This window comes from Trichechus manatus, unplaced genomic scaffold (assembly GCF_000243295.1).
Source record: "Trichechus manatus latirostris isolate Lorelei unplaced genomic scaffold, TriManLat1.0 scaffold00011, whole genome shotgun sequence".
Taxonomy (NCBI): Eukaryota; Metazoa; Chordata; class Mammalia; order Sirenia; family Trichechidae; genus Trichechus; species Trichechus manatus.
In genome coordinates, this window is record NW_004443947.1 from 10,616,399 (window position 1) to 10,635,532 (window position 19,134).

The 19,134-nt window shown below is 35.8% G+C and overlaps 1 protein-coding gene across 3 annotated transcripts in view; it reads right to left on the reverse strand.

Annotated features, from left to right (window-relative positions):
• Positions 1-2,015: 2,015 nt before the first annotated feature.
• Positions 2,016-19,134, reverse strand: part of SPDL1 (spindle apparatus coiled-coil protein 1) — a 41,165-nt gene continuing 24,046 nt past the window's right edge. For 2 of the 3 annotated variants that reach the window (XM_012560143.2, XM_023726516.1), the window contains 4 exons: positions 14,545-14,685; positions 8,637-8,740; positions 7,840-8,027; positions 4,459-5,890 (listed from right to left, as the gene is read on the reverse strand). In XM_012560143.2, coding sequence (XP_012415597.1) covers positions 5,355-5,890; positions 7,840-8,027; positions 8,637-8,740; positions 14,545-14,685 — 969 coding nt within the window. In that variant the 3' untranslated portion in view covers positions 4,459-5,354. Of the gene's footprint in view, positions 3,137-4,458; positions 5,891-7,839; positions 8,028-8,636; positions 8,741-14,544; positions 14,686-19,134 lie in introns of those variants that run through there. The other variant, XM_004371217.2, reaches the window with a different exon arrangement.

The following is a 19,134-nucleotide window of genomic DNA, read 5'->3' on the forward strand; positions in this document are numbered from 1 at the left end:
ATTAGCTACTTCCACTACTAAAACCTTACTTGGTAAACAAAATGTATTATCTTGCCATCTTTGTTCTAGATCCATACAATGGGTTCACTACATCTAATAAGTGAAAACTGAATAAATCAAAACTATAAATATGAATATTTGACCAACACGTCTACTTTCTGAATAATGATGGGGGAAGATGTACATAATAAAGTTATGTTACATTTTTTTATAAAATAAAGGTTTGATAAACAGACTCATTTTTGTTTGCCTTAAGAAACACACCTATCTGTCAGTTTTTCATACTGTGTTGGCTTATGTAGTGCTATGATGCTGGATGCTATGCCACCAGTATTTCAAATACCAGCAGGGTCACCCATGGTAGACAGGTTTCAGCAGAGCTTCCAGACTAAGACAGATTAGGAAGAAAGGCCTGGTGATCTACTTCCAAAAATTAGCTAATGAAAATCCTATAGATTAAGACAAAATATTGTCCAACTGGACTCAAACATGCCAATGATCGTGAAGATAGTGCAGCACCAGCCAACATTTGGTTGTTATACAGAGGGTTGCCATGAGTCAAAGCTGACTCAACAGCAACTAACAACAACAAAAGAAACACAAATGTATTCTTTGCCCTCAACAAGGGCAACCCAGTTACCTGAGTAAAAGTGTTTATCGAAACTAACATAACACCTACTCTATTTACTACTGTTACCATCACTACTTATCCACTCATATCAGATATACACTTGTCTCAGAGTCCCATATCCTATTTGTTAGTAACTCCTGAACACTTTGCGTCTCTAAATATTACCTTAAATCCAACTACCACTCTATAGTTCCATTGTCACTGCCTCAGTCTGCACCTGTATTTCCTACCTAGACCACCTAACAGCCAGGCTAGTCTTTTTCTGTCTCTATTCTTATCCATTTTCCATTATGCCTCCAGTGTTTTTACTAAAAATTCACTGAATACTGGCACAGCTTTGCTGATATCAATTATTAAGTGGCTTCCCATCATCTACAGTAGTGATTTTTCAATATATATTCCTAGAAGACTCAAGATTCAGTAGAATTGCCTTAGGGGTCCTTAAGGGTGATAAGGTTAGATGGGTAAGGTTCCCTTGTCATCCCTGTTCTTCAACTTTCAACTACAGTTGCTCAATTTGTTTACAGGTCTCTGTAAGTTTGTTTGTAAAAAAGGACTTCCCAAACACAAGCTCTTCAAGCTGTTGCCCCAACCTATTATACAGATTGAATTTTGTGCTACTGCTTTTCATAAAGCCTATACATCCAACCACTTCTAAGTCTTCAGTTTGATGAATAAGAGATATTGTTTCATGTCTTTATCCTCTGAATAGCTATTTCTTCTACCTGCAATGTTATTCTCCCCATGTCTTAGGAAACCTCTAAAATAACCTTTAAGACTCAGCTTAGAGATAACAAAAATCTATGAAGACCCTAGGCAGTTTCTTCTTTCCTATTCTCTGTTCTTACAGTACTTTGTACACTCCTCTATTACAACCTCCACCATTTATTATTTTCCCCATCATTTACTAACACCTGTGACCTTGGATAAATAACCTCTCTGAGGTGTTGGTTTTCTCATCTGTGAAGGGGGAAAAGTATATCTAGCTCACAGAGATGTTGGGAGAGTTAAATGTGGCAATACACAAAATGGCTTAGAAGAGTGCCTGGTACATTTGATTTATTCAAATGTTAGATATAACTATTTTTACTATTAATATCATCACTTGTCTATATGGATCTATTCAACTGTGACTCTGAGGGCTTATTTATACAACCCTAACACATAGCTCATAGTTAGAACTCAACGTCGGAAGGAACTGATCTACATTCTATAATATGCAGTATGAACAAACCAAAAATCCCAGTGCCGTCGGGTCAATTTCAACTCATAGTGACCCTATGGGACAGGGTAGAACTGCCACATAGAGTTTCCAAGGTATGATTATGATTATTCAATTAATGATATCCTCAGGTTAAATTTATTATTTTGTTTCCCACTGTCTTCTGCTCCTTCTTTTTGCAAGAGATATTATGTAATATGAAAATTCTAATTTCCTTAGAGTATGCTTTTTGTAGCAGATTAAAACAAGATAAAAAGTTTAACATTTGGTTTATTTAGCAGTTAGAGGCAATTTCCTTCAACCTCATGTATTTCAACAGATTTGTCTAATTAGAATAGATCCCACCTATATAAAATATATACATATACATATATACACACGTACCTATGAAATTACATTATAGACAAGACTATAATCATTTAAAGGGAAAAAGTCTTTATTTGGAAATTTTAGAATTTAATATGTATCAGGGAATTAAAAATCCCTGAAGTTTCTGCTTTTCCTAGTTTATTCCCTTTTGATAACATGTTGCTTTCTATATACAGTCAGAAAAAAGAAAGGGGAGAAATTGTTGCAGTTTTATTTTCAGTTTCAAAACTGCTTGTTTCATATGCTTGAGACATAAATTTTAAATTGTGTATATGAATACAAAGATTAGCACAGGTTCTTTAAACACTGATGAAATCCTTTAACAATATAATAAATATTTTAAAATCAAATTTCCTATTTTTACAGCACACTGAAAAACTAAGCTCATAAAAAAATACATAGGAAAATATAATAGTTAATGATTTCACTGTTCTGTAAGTTATTGGCTGTTCACATCACTCAAAAATAATCCACATACAATGTAGCAAAAAGATCTATATTAATTATAACATTTCCTTCAGTTAATAGTTTACTCACTGTGATTCACAGAAGCTCCATGAAAGATCATCACTTAAGGAACTCTCCATGTTAGAATCAACCAAATTTGGAGCACTTGGTCAAAGAAGCATGAATATGCAAGGTCCTGGCACAATGAGTGGATATAAATAACCCACAGGCTGGTATACTTCTGATAAAGACAATCTTAACTAAACTCCACAGCAACCTTTTGGGCAAATGGTATCTTACTCTTATAAAAGAAAAGTCTTTACTGCTGAGGGCACTGGGTCTCTGGAGTTGATTTGGAGGACACGTATAGAATAGGGTGTGATTTCTTACAAGTTTCCTTTTCCAATTTGCTTGCAGTTTCTTTCCCTTCTTTAACTTCTGTTTGAAGCCTTGATTCAGCAGTTAACCTACAGGCATTAAAGTATCCACTCTGAATTCAAATGTGATTAAGAAAAACTAAAGAAGAAACAAACCCCCAGGGTAACGGGCCTCCTTTGAGGCATGGTAATTTTTTTTTAGGTATACAATAAAAAATAATTCTAGTCGACTCCAATTCCATTAAGAAAATGAGGTCACTGCCTCTCTTAAAAAGCCTTTTTATATAAATAGGCTTAATTTTTAAAATGTCTAAAGGAATACTTTTAAAAATGATAAAAAATCATGGCAAGGTCTAAATTAAATAATTAAAATATCATCAGGTGCTTAACACAAAAATTAAAATGCTAGATCAATATTTTAATGTTAACAGAACATATAAAGGCTAAAAGTAAGATAAAAATAACACAGAATCTTGGGCTGCACGAACAGCTGTCTAACTACTTGTCTCATGAAAAAACCCAAATTGAGTTTTAACTAGGAGAATAATAGTTTAAGAAATATAAACAGAGGTAAAATATTAAAAAGGCCTATAGCAAGGATAACAAATTATAAAGCATGCAATAGTGAATTCCCAAGAAAACCCTTTTTATTATTATAAAATTATCTTAGAATTGTATATCTAAGTTAAGCATGCAGAAAACAAAAAGTTGGAAACGTCTTAAGTTAGGAGATGGACTCACACACACACAAAAACAAATGTTTTGTGGCATTTTATTTGTTTTTGTTTAACCAGCAAGACAAAATCCCAACATGCTACTTAAGTCAATCAAGTAGCTCCATACATTTGCTTAGTAATTTTTAATCAAGCAAAAAAGGTAGAAAAGAAATGAAGACAACACAGATAGCAAGATTTGCACCGATCAGTTTTGGAAACCACCTCCAGAAATATACAAAGGTCAAGCACATTTACACAATGAATCACATATAAACAAGCATAATCTCCTGAACTGATCTCAGAACTATTCAGTAACGTGAGTCACGTATCACTCAAAGTTACCTTTTCCTTGAGAATATTAAACTTTTACTGTTTGTGACGTATACTGCAAACAGTTTGCACTTAACTTCTAACCAAAAGATTGGTGGTTAAAATCCATTCAGCAGCACTGCAGATGAAAGACCTAGCGATCTGTTTTCATAAGATCACAGCTATTGAAAACCCTATAGAGTGCAGTCCTACTCTGACACACACAGGGCCACCAAAAGTCGGAACTGACTTGATGACAATGAGTTTGGTTGTTTTATTTAAAAATAGGTTATAATACTATTATATAAAAATTCAGGGAAGGGAGTAATAACTATTCCTTCTAATAATAATAGCAGCTAACATTGTTGAAGTGCTTCCATTGTTGGGTACTACATTTACTAGCACTGAAGACTTAAAGGGAATTCAGACAAAATATACAAGCAAGCCTTTTTAGGTAAGGTGGAATATGTCTTACTATTTCAACTCAAATGCAGATTAATAAAATGTCTTATTCTGTATATAAGAGTTATATAGCCTTAGGAGCACATTAAACATCTCATTTCATAGGAAACAATCCAAGTTAACTATTTTCACATCAATAGCCTTAATTTTTTAAATGTGTAAAGTCATTTGTTTTAAATGTATCTGTCATTCCTTTGCATGTGGACATTCCTTCATCTTTTATCATTTTTTTTAAACTTTCTCCATTTTCCTCATTCACTCATTTTTTGCCTCACTCTTGGTCCTACTGTACACATCCAGAGGCTGTTCCCTATTCCACTCTAGTCCCAGATACTGTTACCTACCCTTCCCTTCTATTCACTTTCTCTTACCTTCTGAGTATTATTTTTATTTTTTTTTAAAGGACAAGGCCTTTAAAATGTAATTCCTTCAGATATATTTATGTCTGACACTTCCTTGTTTAGTCACAAACTCAATTATACAGAAACTAGAGGCTTGATATAAAATGAAAACAAATTAGCTTTGATATTTTAAAATGTCAAAATAGACATCAAAGGCCATTCCTGAAAGCTTGAGATTAAACAATTTCAAAAGCCATAAAAAATTTCACCCAACAGTTTTCTAGGAGACTGAAATTTCTTAAGACTACTAGAAAGCCCTTTTAGAAGGTAAGTTATTTTGTCTTTCATGGCCACTCTTGAACCAGAAAAAAAATTAGAGTACATTTATTCAAACCAACAACACTGTCAGAGATGTACTCTTTGATATCTTCACTTCATGAAACAGAACCATCCAATTTTCTAAAAGCATAATTCCCTTATTCAGGAGTCTTTTCCCCTTGCAGTCATTTTAGTCTTTCTTAAAGTTTTGGAAAAGTTGAAGGTAGGCAAGTGAAACTGGGGGATTATACTGCATGCAATGCTAAGAAAACAGATAAAGAAATAGAAAGCACAGTTCATGCAGCGATAGAGAAGAGATGGAGAGGTCTGCTGGTTGCCTTGAGGAAAAGAAGACACTGACCTGGGAGAGTTCAGGGTGTTTCCACTTCTTTCATTTAAAGCTTCAGAATCAACTGCAACTCCTATGAGTTTCACACGTTTCTTTTCCTTCGTTGGTTGCATATTCAGTGGCAGATTTCTGTGCGGAGAGAGACTGACTACTGGTGTGTTTACAGGAACTGTCTTTTCTAACTCTAAGTTGTCTTTTGTATTGTTAGGACAGGACTGTGGCTCCTCTTCCTGAGCTGGTAATCTATAAACTTCTTCGACAGCACTGTTGGCACATACATCTTTAGGGGTGGTTACATCCACAGGCAGTACTTCACGTCTCTTTTTCAGTACAGGCACTTCAACTTTCTCTGAGAATAAAAACCATTAAGAAATATCCAGTCAACAAATCAAAATAAAGACATAATGAATATAAAGAGGTGGAATTATATATGTTTTCCTTTTCTTCTTTTTTCATTGTTTTAAAATCCACTCATCTGAGTGAAATATACCATTTCTATCTTTTATCCTCTCTTTTTCATAAACTCCATTAACTTTATCTTTTAAAGGTTATTTAGATATAAATTTTTCCTTGGAAACACAATATATTTGGCTGTTGGGATGAACACGTAAGGGTTTTCTCATGGTAAAATTCCTGGTATTTTGATAAAAGTCATAATGGAGGTTCATAAGACCTCAGCACAGAGATGAGGATGCTATGGCAAAGAGTCAAGGAGTCCAGGTTGAAATCCTAGTAGTAGCACTTAGCAGCTCAGGGAACTTGAGCAAGTATTCTCAACTCCACTTTCTTTATCTATAAAATGGGGATGACTAGCACCCACTTCACTCAGTAATGTATATTATAAGGATTAAATGAAAAGAACAGGTCAAACTCTCTAAATATTGGTAAATTTGTGCCTATTAGCCCCACCCATAAAATTTATTCAGAATTTGAGCACTTCTAACCATGGAGACCTCCCCAGTCCAAAGCATATCATATATCACCATAGACTACTGCAAAAGCCTTCTATCCCCATGGTCTTACACCATTCTGTCCCCTACACAGGTCCATACACACTGAATTAATTCTTCTAATATCTTTTCCCTACCCCAAGCCAATGTGTTTTTCATTTTCAAAATCAAAATGTTAGTGAAGTCTAAGGAACCATGGTCAGAGGTGGGGTTCTTGTTTTTGCTCTACACTGCTGCTTTCAGATCAGTATTTCCTCTTTTTCTTATACTACTAATTGGAAACCCATATCATTTGAACATACTACCCTTCTTCCCATCTCTTTGCTGTGCTTAGTTCAGTAGACCTTTGAAATTCATAATGGATAATCCTTAATTGGGGGACCTATTAGAACTGGGAAGGAAAAGATGAATCAGAGAAAGAGAAGCCTTTTTAAACTATATAAAAACCCTACCATTTCTGACAGCCTTGCCACTGTTCCTGAGAACCACCGCAGAGTCACTGAGATGATAATGAAGAGAGGGTGTTAGGCATTTGAACAGTACAGGGGTATAGAACATTTTTTTGTGTGTCTAAGAACATCACATTCTTAGACTTCTTAACTTTTGGCTATTTTATTTTAAACTTTAATTTACGTTCAATAAGATGCAGAGGCTATTTGGTTAGTCTATTTTCTAGTAATTAGACTACTAGTTGTCCTCTAGGATCTGTTGTATTGTTCTTCCTTAATAATAGAATCCCCAATATTTAGTGGGGAATGTGACCCCTGAGAATCAAGACTGCATTTCCCAGCCTTCCTTGTAGGAAGGGGAGGCCATGTGACTAAATTCTGCTCAATGGGAAGTATGCAGACCAATAACATAGAAGGAGACTGGATCCTGACATTGTGGAGTGCTTTACCAGTACTGGAATGCTCCCTTAGACTTGTATCGGGTGATGAATAAATACTTAATCTTGTCTAAGCCCCCAGTATTTTAGATTTTCTATTACCCTCAAGCAAACTGTCTTAACTAGTATAGTTCCCAAGCATCAGCTGCCTCAACAAAATTAAATTCTTTGATGTTACATAAGATGCTGCAATCTTAAATGGAAAAGTCTCAAATGTCAAGGTTCTACTACACAGTTAAGATGAATTTAGGTATGAAAAAATACATATGATATATATACTCAGTTTTCTTTGAATTGTCCTCAACATTTTGCAGCAGTAAACTTATTAAACAATAAATATACAACCAAAAATTAGTTTGTAATGTAATTTGCTTAAAATAATAGTAAAGCAAAAAAAATAGATATGATTTCTCAGAGGCACTCATACGATTTAAAAGACAAAAATATATGAGACATACATACCTTCAGGTTCATACTTCAGTCTTAATTCATCTAGTTTAGCTCTCAGTTTCATATTTTCACTTTGGGAAAGCTGCAAGAATCTTTCATTTGCAAAAAGTTTTCGCTCAATATCTAGAGCCCGCTGGCTCTCAAATAACGCTTTCATTCGTTGTAAGGATAGTTCACCTTTAGTGCTTTCATTTTCTTTGCTATAATAATAAGAAAGAAGAACGAACGAGTATTAAAATAACATATAATATAAATGTACAGACCAGTTAACATGAATCTTTTAATGTGTATTTGAACTCTTAGTTAAAAATACAGTTCTCTGAGGCTTTTAGTACCAAAGAAATAACAAACAATTAAAATAAGCTTTAACAATATCACTCCCATATAAAAAAATCTCATGAACTCTTTAAAGGTAATGGACAAAAGGAGAAAATATTCACTCCCAAATTTATGCATGCATATACAAATTCCTTTAAATTTTAAATTACATTCTATTTATTCTTGAGAAATTTGGACTATAAGAACATTTTCTATGTTAAAGTTCTTTTCACTGAACAATCTAAAAAAATAAGTACAAAGAAATAAAAAACACTCAATTATTAATTGGAAGCAAGTGTTTTTTCTTCAAAGATTAGCCTAATTATCTCTTAAATAATCTCATGTACTGCACACAAAGATATCTTTGTTATCTTTCTTTTCTGGAATTGTCTTTTGGCAATTTCAAAAAAAATTTGCAGCTACTAATAATACCTACTACAAGCTAGTTAAAAGAGTCTCCATTTCTCCATTCACCTGGCCCAGGCACTTACTTTAAGTTGTCAAGCTTTATCTGTAGTAAATCGGTATAGTAGGTGTTATCTTCCAGGACACCAGAGTTGGCTGAAGGCTTAGATTCCATACTTTCATATAAACTCTAAAGAAAGCACCAATTCTTGTTAGTTCCAATAAGCAACAAATTAGGTTAGCATACGTTTATTAATTAAAAAAAAAAAAAAATCAAACCTGTTGCCGTCAAGTCGATTCTGACTCATAGTTATCCTACCGCACAGAGTAGAACTGCCCCACAGGGCTTCCAAGGGACAGCTGATGGATTTGAACTGCCAACCTTTTGGTTAGCAGCCTGAGCTCTTAACCACTGCACCACCAGGGCTCCATTAAGAATAACAGCAGCTACCATTTATCGAATGCTTATTGTATGGCAGGCACTGTGCTAAGCTCTATGCACTTACTCTGAGGTAGGTACAAGTATTAGTATTCCTCTCTTATGGATGAGAAAACTGGCTCCAAAAGCCACAGGCTAATAAATGGAGAAGAGAGAATCTGAAACCAGATCTGACTACGAAGCCTGGGTTCCTAACCACACCTACACCCTATGGTGTCCCTTTCCTGGCCTTTAAAATGGAAGAAATAAATGCTCACGGGGCTTAATTCTGGCCTTTATGACAATGTCATAAATTAGAAAAATATGAGAAAGAGTAGAGTGGAGATCCTTAAGGTTTTTTAAGTGTTCACTTTTCGGAGATTCCGATGGAAACTTTATACAACTTCTCTAGGGGGAAAAATGTAAATCTGCTTAAAAACTTGCAAACAATTTCAGAAACTGCAGGTTCAAAAAACTCTGGTTTAAAGCCATAATTTTCAAAGTATACTACTGGGCCACATAGCTGCGTAAGTGATGTGCTGAAAATTTAACCAAAATTGTAGTTCTTTCACTAGTTCTTACAGAAGATGGTAATAAAATAAACTTAAAATTCTATGATACACTTATAGCTCCAATTTAGAATGTCTAAGAAAGTTTACCAAAATTTGTCATTTATAAACTTCAATTACAACAGTTCATATTAACGTTTACTGAGAAGATACCAGTGATCCCTACGCTGATCAATAAATTTAATGCAATCCTAAGGAAAATGTCAATAAGCTTTTTCTGGAGCTCGACAAGATGTTTATAGAGCAAACACAGAAGAACAGCCAGGAAAACACTGAAATAGAAAAGTTATAATGGAGAGAAGGCCTACCAGACACAACAAACTAAAAAACCTCTATAATTAAAACAATGTGGTATTAACGCACAGACAAGCAGACCAGTGGAGCAGAACAGAAAATCCAAAAGAGACTCAAGTATATATGGAAATCTGACATATGAAAAAGGTGGTGTCTCAAATTACTGGGGCCAATATAGATTTTTTAATAAATGAAGCTGGGAAAATTGGTTATTTGTAAAACGATAAAATTAGATTTATACCTTGTACATAATTTAAAAGAAAAAACTTCAGTGGGGATCAGGTCTCTAAATGTAAAAAGTGAAACCATACAAATACTGGAAGAAAACATTGGTAAATTCCTCTATAACCCGGGGTGTAGAGGCAGGATTTCTAGTTACGATTCAAAATCCAGATTCAGTGTAAGAAGAAAAGATTGATAAATTTGACTACATACAAAAACAAAAACTTCAACATGGCAAAAACAAACAAGAAAACACTACTACAAACAAAGTAAAAAAATAACTAATAATCTGGGAGAAAATATTTGCAAGATATATCACAGAGAAAGGGCTAATACCCCTAATATTTTATAAAGAACTCTCAAAACTCAGGGGAAAAAAGACTCACAAAACCCAAACAGAAGCATGAGCAACAGACATGAAAAATTCACACACACCCACACATGCAAGTAAATAAATTGCTTACATATATGAAAAGATGTTTAACCTCATTCATACTTACAGAAATGCAAACTAAGACTACCCTGAGATACTACTTCTTATCGATCAGACTGGCAATAGTTAAAAAGGATAACACATTATAATGGAGAGGTTATGGAGAAAAAAGCACTCTCATACACTGCTGGTGGGAATGTAAATTGGTACAAGCCATGTGGAGAGTTTGGAACTGTCTAGCAAAACTATATATACATTTATTTTAAAAAAATTTTCGTGAATGCTCATAGCAGCTTTATTTGTAATAGCCAACATCTGGAAACAACCCAAACCCTCTTCAATGGGTGAATGCCAAACTATGGTACATCCACACCACGGAATAGTCTCCAGCAATAAAAAGGAATACAATAACCTGAATGAATCTCAAGGGAATCATGCTGGGTGGGAAAAAAAAAGCTGGGAAAAAAAAAAGCTACATAGAAGGATTCTATATACATACATTCTTGACAAACTATAGAGACAGAAGAAACAGAGAACAGATCAGAGGCTGCCAGGGGTTAGAGATGGGGACCAGAGTGGTATGCATTCACTTTTTGACCCAGCAATCCCACTCTAGAAATTCACCCTAAAGATACACTTATAACAATAAGAAATTGCATATGTATATAAGATGTGCTTTGTAGCACTTGTACACTTGTAAGTAACTGCAAAATATAGGAAGAAATCTAACTGGCCAGACACAGGAAAATGGTTGAATAAATTAAAACACATCCACACAACGGATTCTTCATAGCTATAAATAAAAATGAGGAAGATTTCTATAAACAGAGATGAAGTTCCAGCATATCTTGTTAAATGGAAAAAAGAAATGTACAAAAGACTACCTGTAGCATGCTAGCTTTTGCTCAAGAGAAAGAGAAAATAAAATAAATATGCAGCCACTCATTTTTGCAGAAAGAAATACAGGGTGGGTGAACCAGAAACAAATGAAATTGGCCAGCTACAAAGGATGGGTGGAAAAGAGAGAAAAGGATGGAAAGATGAGAATGAGGTAGAAGGGATACAGGAGAGGGATACTTTTCTGAGAAGATCTTGTTTTATAGTTCTGACTTTTAGAACCATTTTAGCATTTCACATACTGAAAAAAATAAATCCAACAAGGATGGGGTGGATAACAAAATAAAATACAAATAGAAACAAACCTAACTATTTCAAATGAGTAACATATTCACACCCAAGCAGGAAAAGGGAGGGGAAAAAAACAAAAACAAAACTCAAACAACCCAAGTAACTTTTGAACACAATATTTTGACTACATACTCTTAGGCTAAAAACAAAAAGTACTGCAAACAAATCCTGAACTCTAGTTAGCAGATTAGTAAGTTTCCAAAACTATGCGTATTCTTTAAAGTGTTAAAACGCAAAGATGTCACCTTGAGGACTAAGATGTGCCTGACCCAAGCCACAGTATTTTCAAATGCCTCATATGCATGTGAAAGCTGGACAATGAATAAGGAAAACCAAAGAAGAACTGATGCCTTTGAATTATAAGGCTGGTGAAGAATACTGGGTATACCATGGACTGCTAGAAGAATGAACAAATCTGTCTTGGAAGACGTTAAAGACAGAATGCTTCTTAGAAGTGAGGATGGCATTCACTTCGTCTTACTTACTTTGGACATGTTATCAGGACAGATTAGTCCCTGGAGAAGGACATTATGCTTCGTAAAGTGGAGGGTCAGCGAAAAAGAGGAAGACCCTCAACGAGATGGATTGACACAGTGACTACAACAATGGGCTCAAACATAGCAATGAATGTGAGGATGGCACAGAATTGGGCAGTGTTTCATTCTGTTGTACACAGGGTCACTATGAGTCAGAACTAACTGGACAGCACCTAACAACAACACGCGTATTCTAGGATTGAGCAAATAAGCAAATATATTGAGGACAGGTTTCTGTCGGAAAGGGTAGGCAATGAACTCCGTGGTATTATATTCAAACTGGAGTTATCAGTATGAATTCAAGGTTTTAATTATGTGTATCTATAGATACATACATACATAAACATACATAAATATACACTTACATACATAAACACACACCCATATATACTCCTAACGCTGTCTACTGAGAGAGTTTAGAGGCAATGATATTCCAATAGCAATGAGCACACCTAGTGCCCAGATCTTGGTTTCTGTATACCATTCTCCACTAAACAAAACCAGTGCTCTGCAGACAAATGTTGATTTGAGGCTGGGGCAGATGAGCCAGAAATATCTTGTTTCATGAGCCAGTGTGCAATAAGGAAGTACTTAAAGAAAAAGGAGGCTCCTATTGGCCTAATCTAGAACAACGTGAACATCAGAGTATATAAGAAAAGTATAGATTTTAACCCATGGGATAAAATAAAAATCCATGAGGCTATACTGATATAAATAAACGTGACTAAATGAGAAAAAAGATTCTCTTTCCCTTCCCTTTATTTGAATTCCAATTAATAAATGTAGAAGGAATGATGGACTCACCATTAGACAATGATCACAGTGATACATATTTCAGGCAAGAATCAACAATCAATGCTCAAGTATAAGGAGAAATAAGTATTTACTTAATCTCGAAGTATCTCTCTACAAGGTATTTATTAATTACAAAGGGAAAAATTATAACTTTATAGTGGAAAAACACAGCGGGCATAACTTAAGCAAGTGATCAAAGTTAATATCATCAGTTTAGCAAAAATAGATATCATGTGCCTCCTGATGTGGTATACTGAGAATGATGTATTACTCCTGTAGTATTTCTGTCAAAACTACATATCCTGAATCTAATCATGAGAACATGTCAAACAAACCCATAATGAGGGACAATCTACTAAGTAACTGCCTGTACTCTTTAAAATATCAAAGTCATGAAAGATAAAGAAAGACTGAGGAACTGTTCCAGATTAAGGGAAACTAAACAGACTTGACAATTAAATACAACATGTGATTCTGGATTAGATCCTAGAATGGCAAACATTTGTGTTTTTGTTTGTTTTGTTATACAAGACATTAGCAGGATAATCAGCAAAATGTATAAAGTCTATAGTTAGCTAATAATATGTATCTGTTAATTTCCTGATTTTGATAATTGTACTGTGGTTATATAAGACAATGACTTCAGTATACAGAGGTACTTAGGGGTAAAGGGACATTTACTTTGGAACTTATTGTCAAATGTTTCAAAAAAATAATAATACCCATATGCATGGAAAAAAAAGACACAGACAATAATAAAGCAAATGTGGTAAAATTGAAAATTAAGAAATCTAGGTGAAAGGTATATAGGAACTCTTATACAACCTTTCTGGAAGTCTGAATTTGTTTCAAAAACATATTTTAAAGAGTTTATTAAAGATTTCTACTAAGAATTCTAGTTGCCACACAATGTTGGACAGTATGACACAGCTAGCTCCTACTGTGCATCTAATAAAAACTGGAGTAGGGTGACAGCTTTGAAAAGTAATCAATTACTGAAAACACGCAATAGAAATAAATCTCATTGACATAATGTTGAGTAGAAGACAGAAACAAGAGAGTATATACCAAATGATTCTATTTATATTAAGTAAGAGTATTTGTACATGTAATGCTCACACAGTTAGGAGTAGGGAGTACTCATTTAAAAGGGGTATGCCAGAACCTTATGGAGTGCTATTCTGTATCATGATATAGGTGGTGATTACATGGGTGTATACATATGTTAAAATGCATTGACTTCTACACTAAAGATATGAGCATCAGACTTCATAATCGAACCTATCAGGTAAAACTTACACACAATAATTAGACAATAACAACAGCTAAAATGGGGTAGGTTACTTTGACTCTACTAAAAGAAGCAACAGTCAAAACTGAAAAGCAGAAACACATCAGAAGAAAAAAATAATCTAAATATTGGGTCATTCTCAACTGAAACTAAAAGTTAATTATATAATAAAGAAACCTACTCGAATTAGAAGTATTAAGATATTCAAACCAAAATTTGGCTGCACTTCTAAAAGGTTTTACACATACCTTAAATTTCTCCAGATTTCTAATTTCACCTAAAAGATGTTTTATTTCACCATTCTTCTGCTCCAACATGGCAAACAACCGTTCCTGCTGCTCAAATTCAGTTTGAGACCCTTTCATTTGTAGCAACGTGGCTATTTGTAACTAGAAAAAAAAAAAAAAAACTTCCAATAAAAATCAGTGGGGGAGAGGACAATTTTGGAAGACAATATAAGTTGTAGAATTCATATTTTGAGCTCATTTTGGAAATTAATTATCTTTTTTAGTCTAATAATTTTAAAACATTTATACCAATAACTTTTGACAGATTCATAACACTGGAGTATTTGACTATGTACTTATGAGTGATATCTTAAGCCTATAACATGGTCATTTGTACTTTTGCTAAAATAAAATCGATGGCTGTGGTTTGGAAACAGGTCACTTAATTGATAAGTAAGCCTAGCCAAATGCTCGCTACTCCTCATGTGCACTCTCATTCAGGTTCTGAGGGGGTTTCTCAAAAATTTTTAATGAATTTCAATAGTATTAAGTAGAGGAAATTATTAAACTATTCAATTCACAAATGTGAAATTCACAAATGACAAGAACGGAAAAAGAAAGTAAAAGGCAATCTAAGGATATACCATGTCTTTATTTTTTAGAGCATCAATCAACTCACCTAATTATGACTCCACCTAAACCTGGAGTTGCACAGTAACAGGAAGGAAGTTAACAACAACAACAAAAAGTAAATCCATCACCACTGACTCAATTCTGACTCATAGTGAGGCTATCGGACAGAGGAAAACTGCCTCATAGGGCTTCCAAGGCTGTAATCTTTGTGGTGGCAGACTGCCACATCTTTCTCCCTCAGAGTGGCTTGTTGGTTTGAACTGCCAACCTTTCAGGTTAGCCGCTGAATGCTTAACCACTGCGCCACCAGGGTTCCTGGAAGGAAGTTAACTAGAATCTAAATCTAACATTCTTTTATGTCTTCAGAAACTTCTGGAATTCCAAAAAGCATCTATTAGTTTAAACATCATTTTGAGTAAAGCAAGCGAGGATGTGAGGTTGCAGGTATGTTTAAGAGGAAGACAGAAAGATGATTTTTAACATTTTAAAGTATATCCTGCTTCTCCTTGGAGGGTAGGTACATTTTGCCTAAGAAGATTCAGAATGCTCTCAGTCTCTAATGATAGTTTGGAACACCCTGGGAACACTGGGAGATTAAGAGTAGCAGCCCAACAAATACTGAAAGGAAATAAAGAGTACTTGTGAGAAAACGTGCATAGAAATCAACCCAGAAAGGGGAGAGTGTCAGTAAGCTAGGCAGCACAGTCTGGAAATCCTTAGTAATAAAACTCACAACTACTATTTTTATTAAGTAACCACTTACTTATTTGCCAGCCACCATACAAGTATTTTACTATACTCACTTAATTCTAAGGATAATTCTAAGAGGCAAGTTCTATCACCTTCACTTTACACTTAAGGTAAATGAAGCTCTGAAATATTAAAATACTTGTCCAAGGTCACACAGCTCACAGGTAACAGAACTAGGATTCAATCTCAAGTTCACCCAACTCTAAAGCTGAATCACAGAACTTTCTCATGTCTTTGATATGTCCCACCATCCTGGATAAAAGGAAGGAAACTTCTCCAGGTTTCTAGTTACCATCTGAGGATAGTCAGGCACAAGAGATCAAACACTAGGACTATAAAGACTGACAAAATACCAGAATCTTCCTAACTTCCACAAGTTTGTTTTTCTCTTACCTCCTGCTTGACTAGAATGATGACCAGCAAAACTGTTAAAATAAAAACAGCCTATATGCTCGATGTGAGATGCTGCAAAGAAATGGGACGCTCAAGAATCTGTATTTCACTCTATAATAAGCCTGTGTGGAAAAACTGTATATGGTGAGAGAGCGCGTTTTAGTTCCAGTAGGAACCCAAAGCTGTGCTCAGAAAGACACCAGATTAAGAGCAGGAAATAAAAACATTTTAGTTCTTTTTTCCCCACTCTACAAAGATAACTCCCTGCCAAGACTAGTGAGTTACCATCAAAAAAAAAACAACAAAAACAAAAGTACATCTATGTCAGTGATACTAAATATACTATTGTTAAATCTTTATTCCAGGATTAACTTTTAAAAATAAAATACGTGACTTCGGGCAACATGGTGCTATAGACAGAAGCACCACGCTCTGCCTCCACAGCAAAGATCCGAAAAACTAAGTCAAACAGATTTACACGTCAATACTGAAACCCTAAGCATCAAATGAAGAGATAAAGAACTCAGCCAAGCACCGAATGGAATAAGAAACTGACAGAGAACAGAGAGCAAGGAGAGATACATGCAAAGGTCCCCTATCAGCTACCGCAGCACGGATCCGCCATTTTGGACTCCTATCGGAGATGAGCAAACAGGAGGTACGAGAAGCAGCTTTACAGAGCTTCTAGCAGGAGACAGAACCACCGGTAACCAGCAATATACGCATTCCCACGTCCCACCCTTCTTCATCCCTATTTGGCCTCCTCTGCCTCCTGTGGCCACAGTCTCTTGGCCAGGAAGCACTGGCTTCATCCTGGTGTTCCCTGGATTCCACCCGTCCGCACTGGCCGGCTCCCTGAGTGCCATTTGTTGGCTGCTGGTGTTGCTTTTTTCTGCTTCATTAGATTTCTCCCTTACCTCTCACCACCTCCCCCTCCTTTCTCTCAAATACCTGGCTCCGTATGCCATCTTTGCTTCTTCCTGAAAAGGCTATGAAACAGCCCTCAACTGTAAAACTGCTTCCCAGACTGTGCCGCCATGCTGGTGGGACCCCCAGGGCCTTTGTTTGTTTCTTTGTTCTGATTTGTTTGTTTGTTTGTTTTTTCTTTTCTTGGGTTGGGAGCCTCTTCTAGCTTTGCAGTACCGAGCAGCTTGGGAGCCACTCCCTTAATCTGCGCAGATGAACAGTTACATCCCTAACGGCATTTCTTCTTCTTTTTTTGTTTGTTTTCTTCTCTCCCTTTTTCCCTTTTTGTCTTTTTTAATTTCCAGTTTCCTGTCTCTCTATACTTACCTTCTCTTCCTGTCTCCTGAATACCTGGCGCTGTGTGACACCTCTACCCCTTCCCTGTCTCCTGAATACCTGGCGCTGTGTGACACCTCTACCCCTTCCAGCCAGGCTGTATTTCACAGTGTGGGAGCAACTTTCCAGGTCCTAGCAGCTGTACCGGTAGGATCCCTGGGGGCTTTTCTTTTTTGTTTTCCCCCTCAAATTTTTATTTATTTATTTTTTGTTACCATTTTTCTTTTCATTTCAGTTCCTCTCCATTTCTCAGTCCCTCATCTTTCCACTCCAATATCAACCTCCCTTAGTACTCTTTTTTGTTTGTGTGTATCTTTTTGGCTCCTGTTCCTCTCTCCTGTTTCCCACACTCATCGTAGCTCCACACATCACAATCTCCGCCCTCCTTCCTGCGTACCTGCACCATGCGCTGAACATCACAGTCCAAGCAGCAGAGGCACGACCTACCAGAATATGCCCTACACTGATCCCCGGTCCGCCCTGTTGGTCATAATACGTGCCACAAACAACCCGTCCTAGCCACTCCCCTTTGGCTGGACCTGCCCTGCTGTACCATACCTGAGTGACAGAGCTTGTGTACTGGAGAAGAAGGTGAAAAGTATCGTACCCACAGATGAGCCAACAACAAAGAATGCACAAGCCGCCTGCTCAAACATAACCAAATAAAACAAAAAAGTAGGACAAAACAAACAAATCTACAATCAATAAACGAGGAAAATAACTACTGAATGCCCGAACACAGCAGACAATATTAAGACATATACAAAAACAGGACAGGATGAGTCCAGTAGGCGTCTAAAATAAAACACCAGATGGCTTTCCAGTAGATGAAAAGGCACTAGAACTACATAATACGGAATTCAAATCTCTAATATTCAGAATTATCCAAGAGTTGAAGCAGAAATCAGACAAAAATGAGGAAACAATAGACAAATTCATGGAAAAGGCAGACAAATTCATGGAAAATACAGACCAAAAAAAGAAAAAAGTCAAGAAAATAATACAGCAACAAAATGCTAAAATAAATTCACAACTACAAATCATACAAAAACAAGAATCAGAAATCCAAAAGATAAACAACAAGATTTGAGAAACAGACAGTGTCACAGAAGGGCTCAGGAGCAGGTTTGAAACGATGAAAGACAAGATCAGCGAAACTGAGGACAAACACTTGGATACAACTCTGTTTGAGGAAAAATCAGAAAAAAGAACAAAGAAAGACGAAGAAACCCTGAGAATTACGTGGGATACAATCAAAAGCAAAAATCTGTAAGTGATCGGAGTTCCAGAACAGGGTAAGAAAACAGAAAACACAGAGAGGATCATTGAAGAATTGCTGACAGAAAACTTCCCCAATATCATGAAAGACGAAAAGCTGACTATCCAAGAAGCTCAATGAACCCCATATATGATAGACCCCAAAAGAAAATCACCAAGGTATATCATAATCACACTCGCAAAAACCAAAGACAAACAAAGAATCCTGAGAGCAGCTCGAGAAAAACAAAAAGTCACATACACAGGAGAAACAAT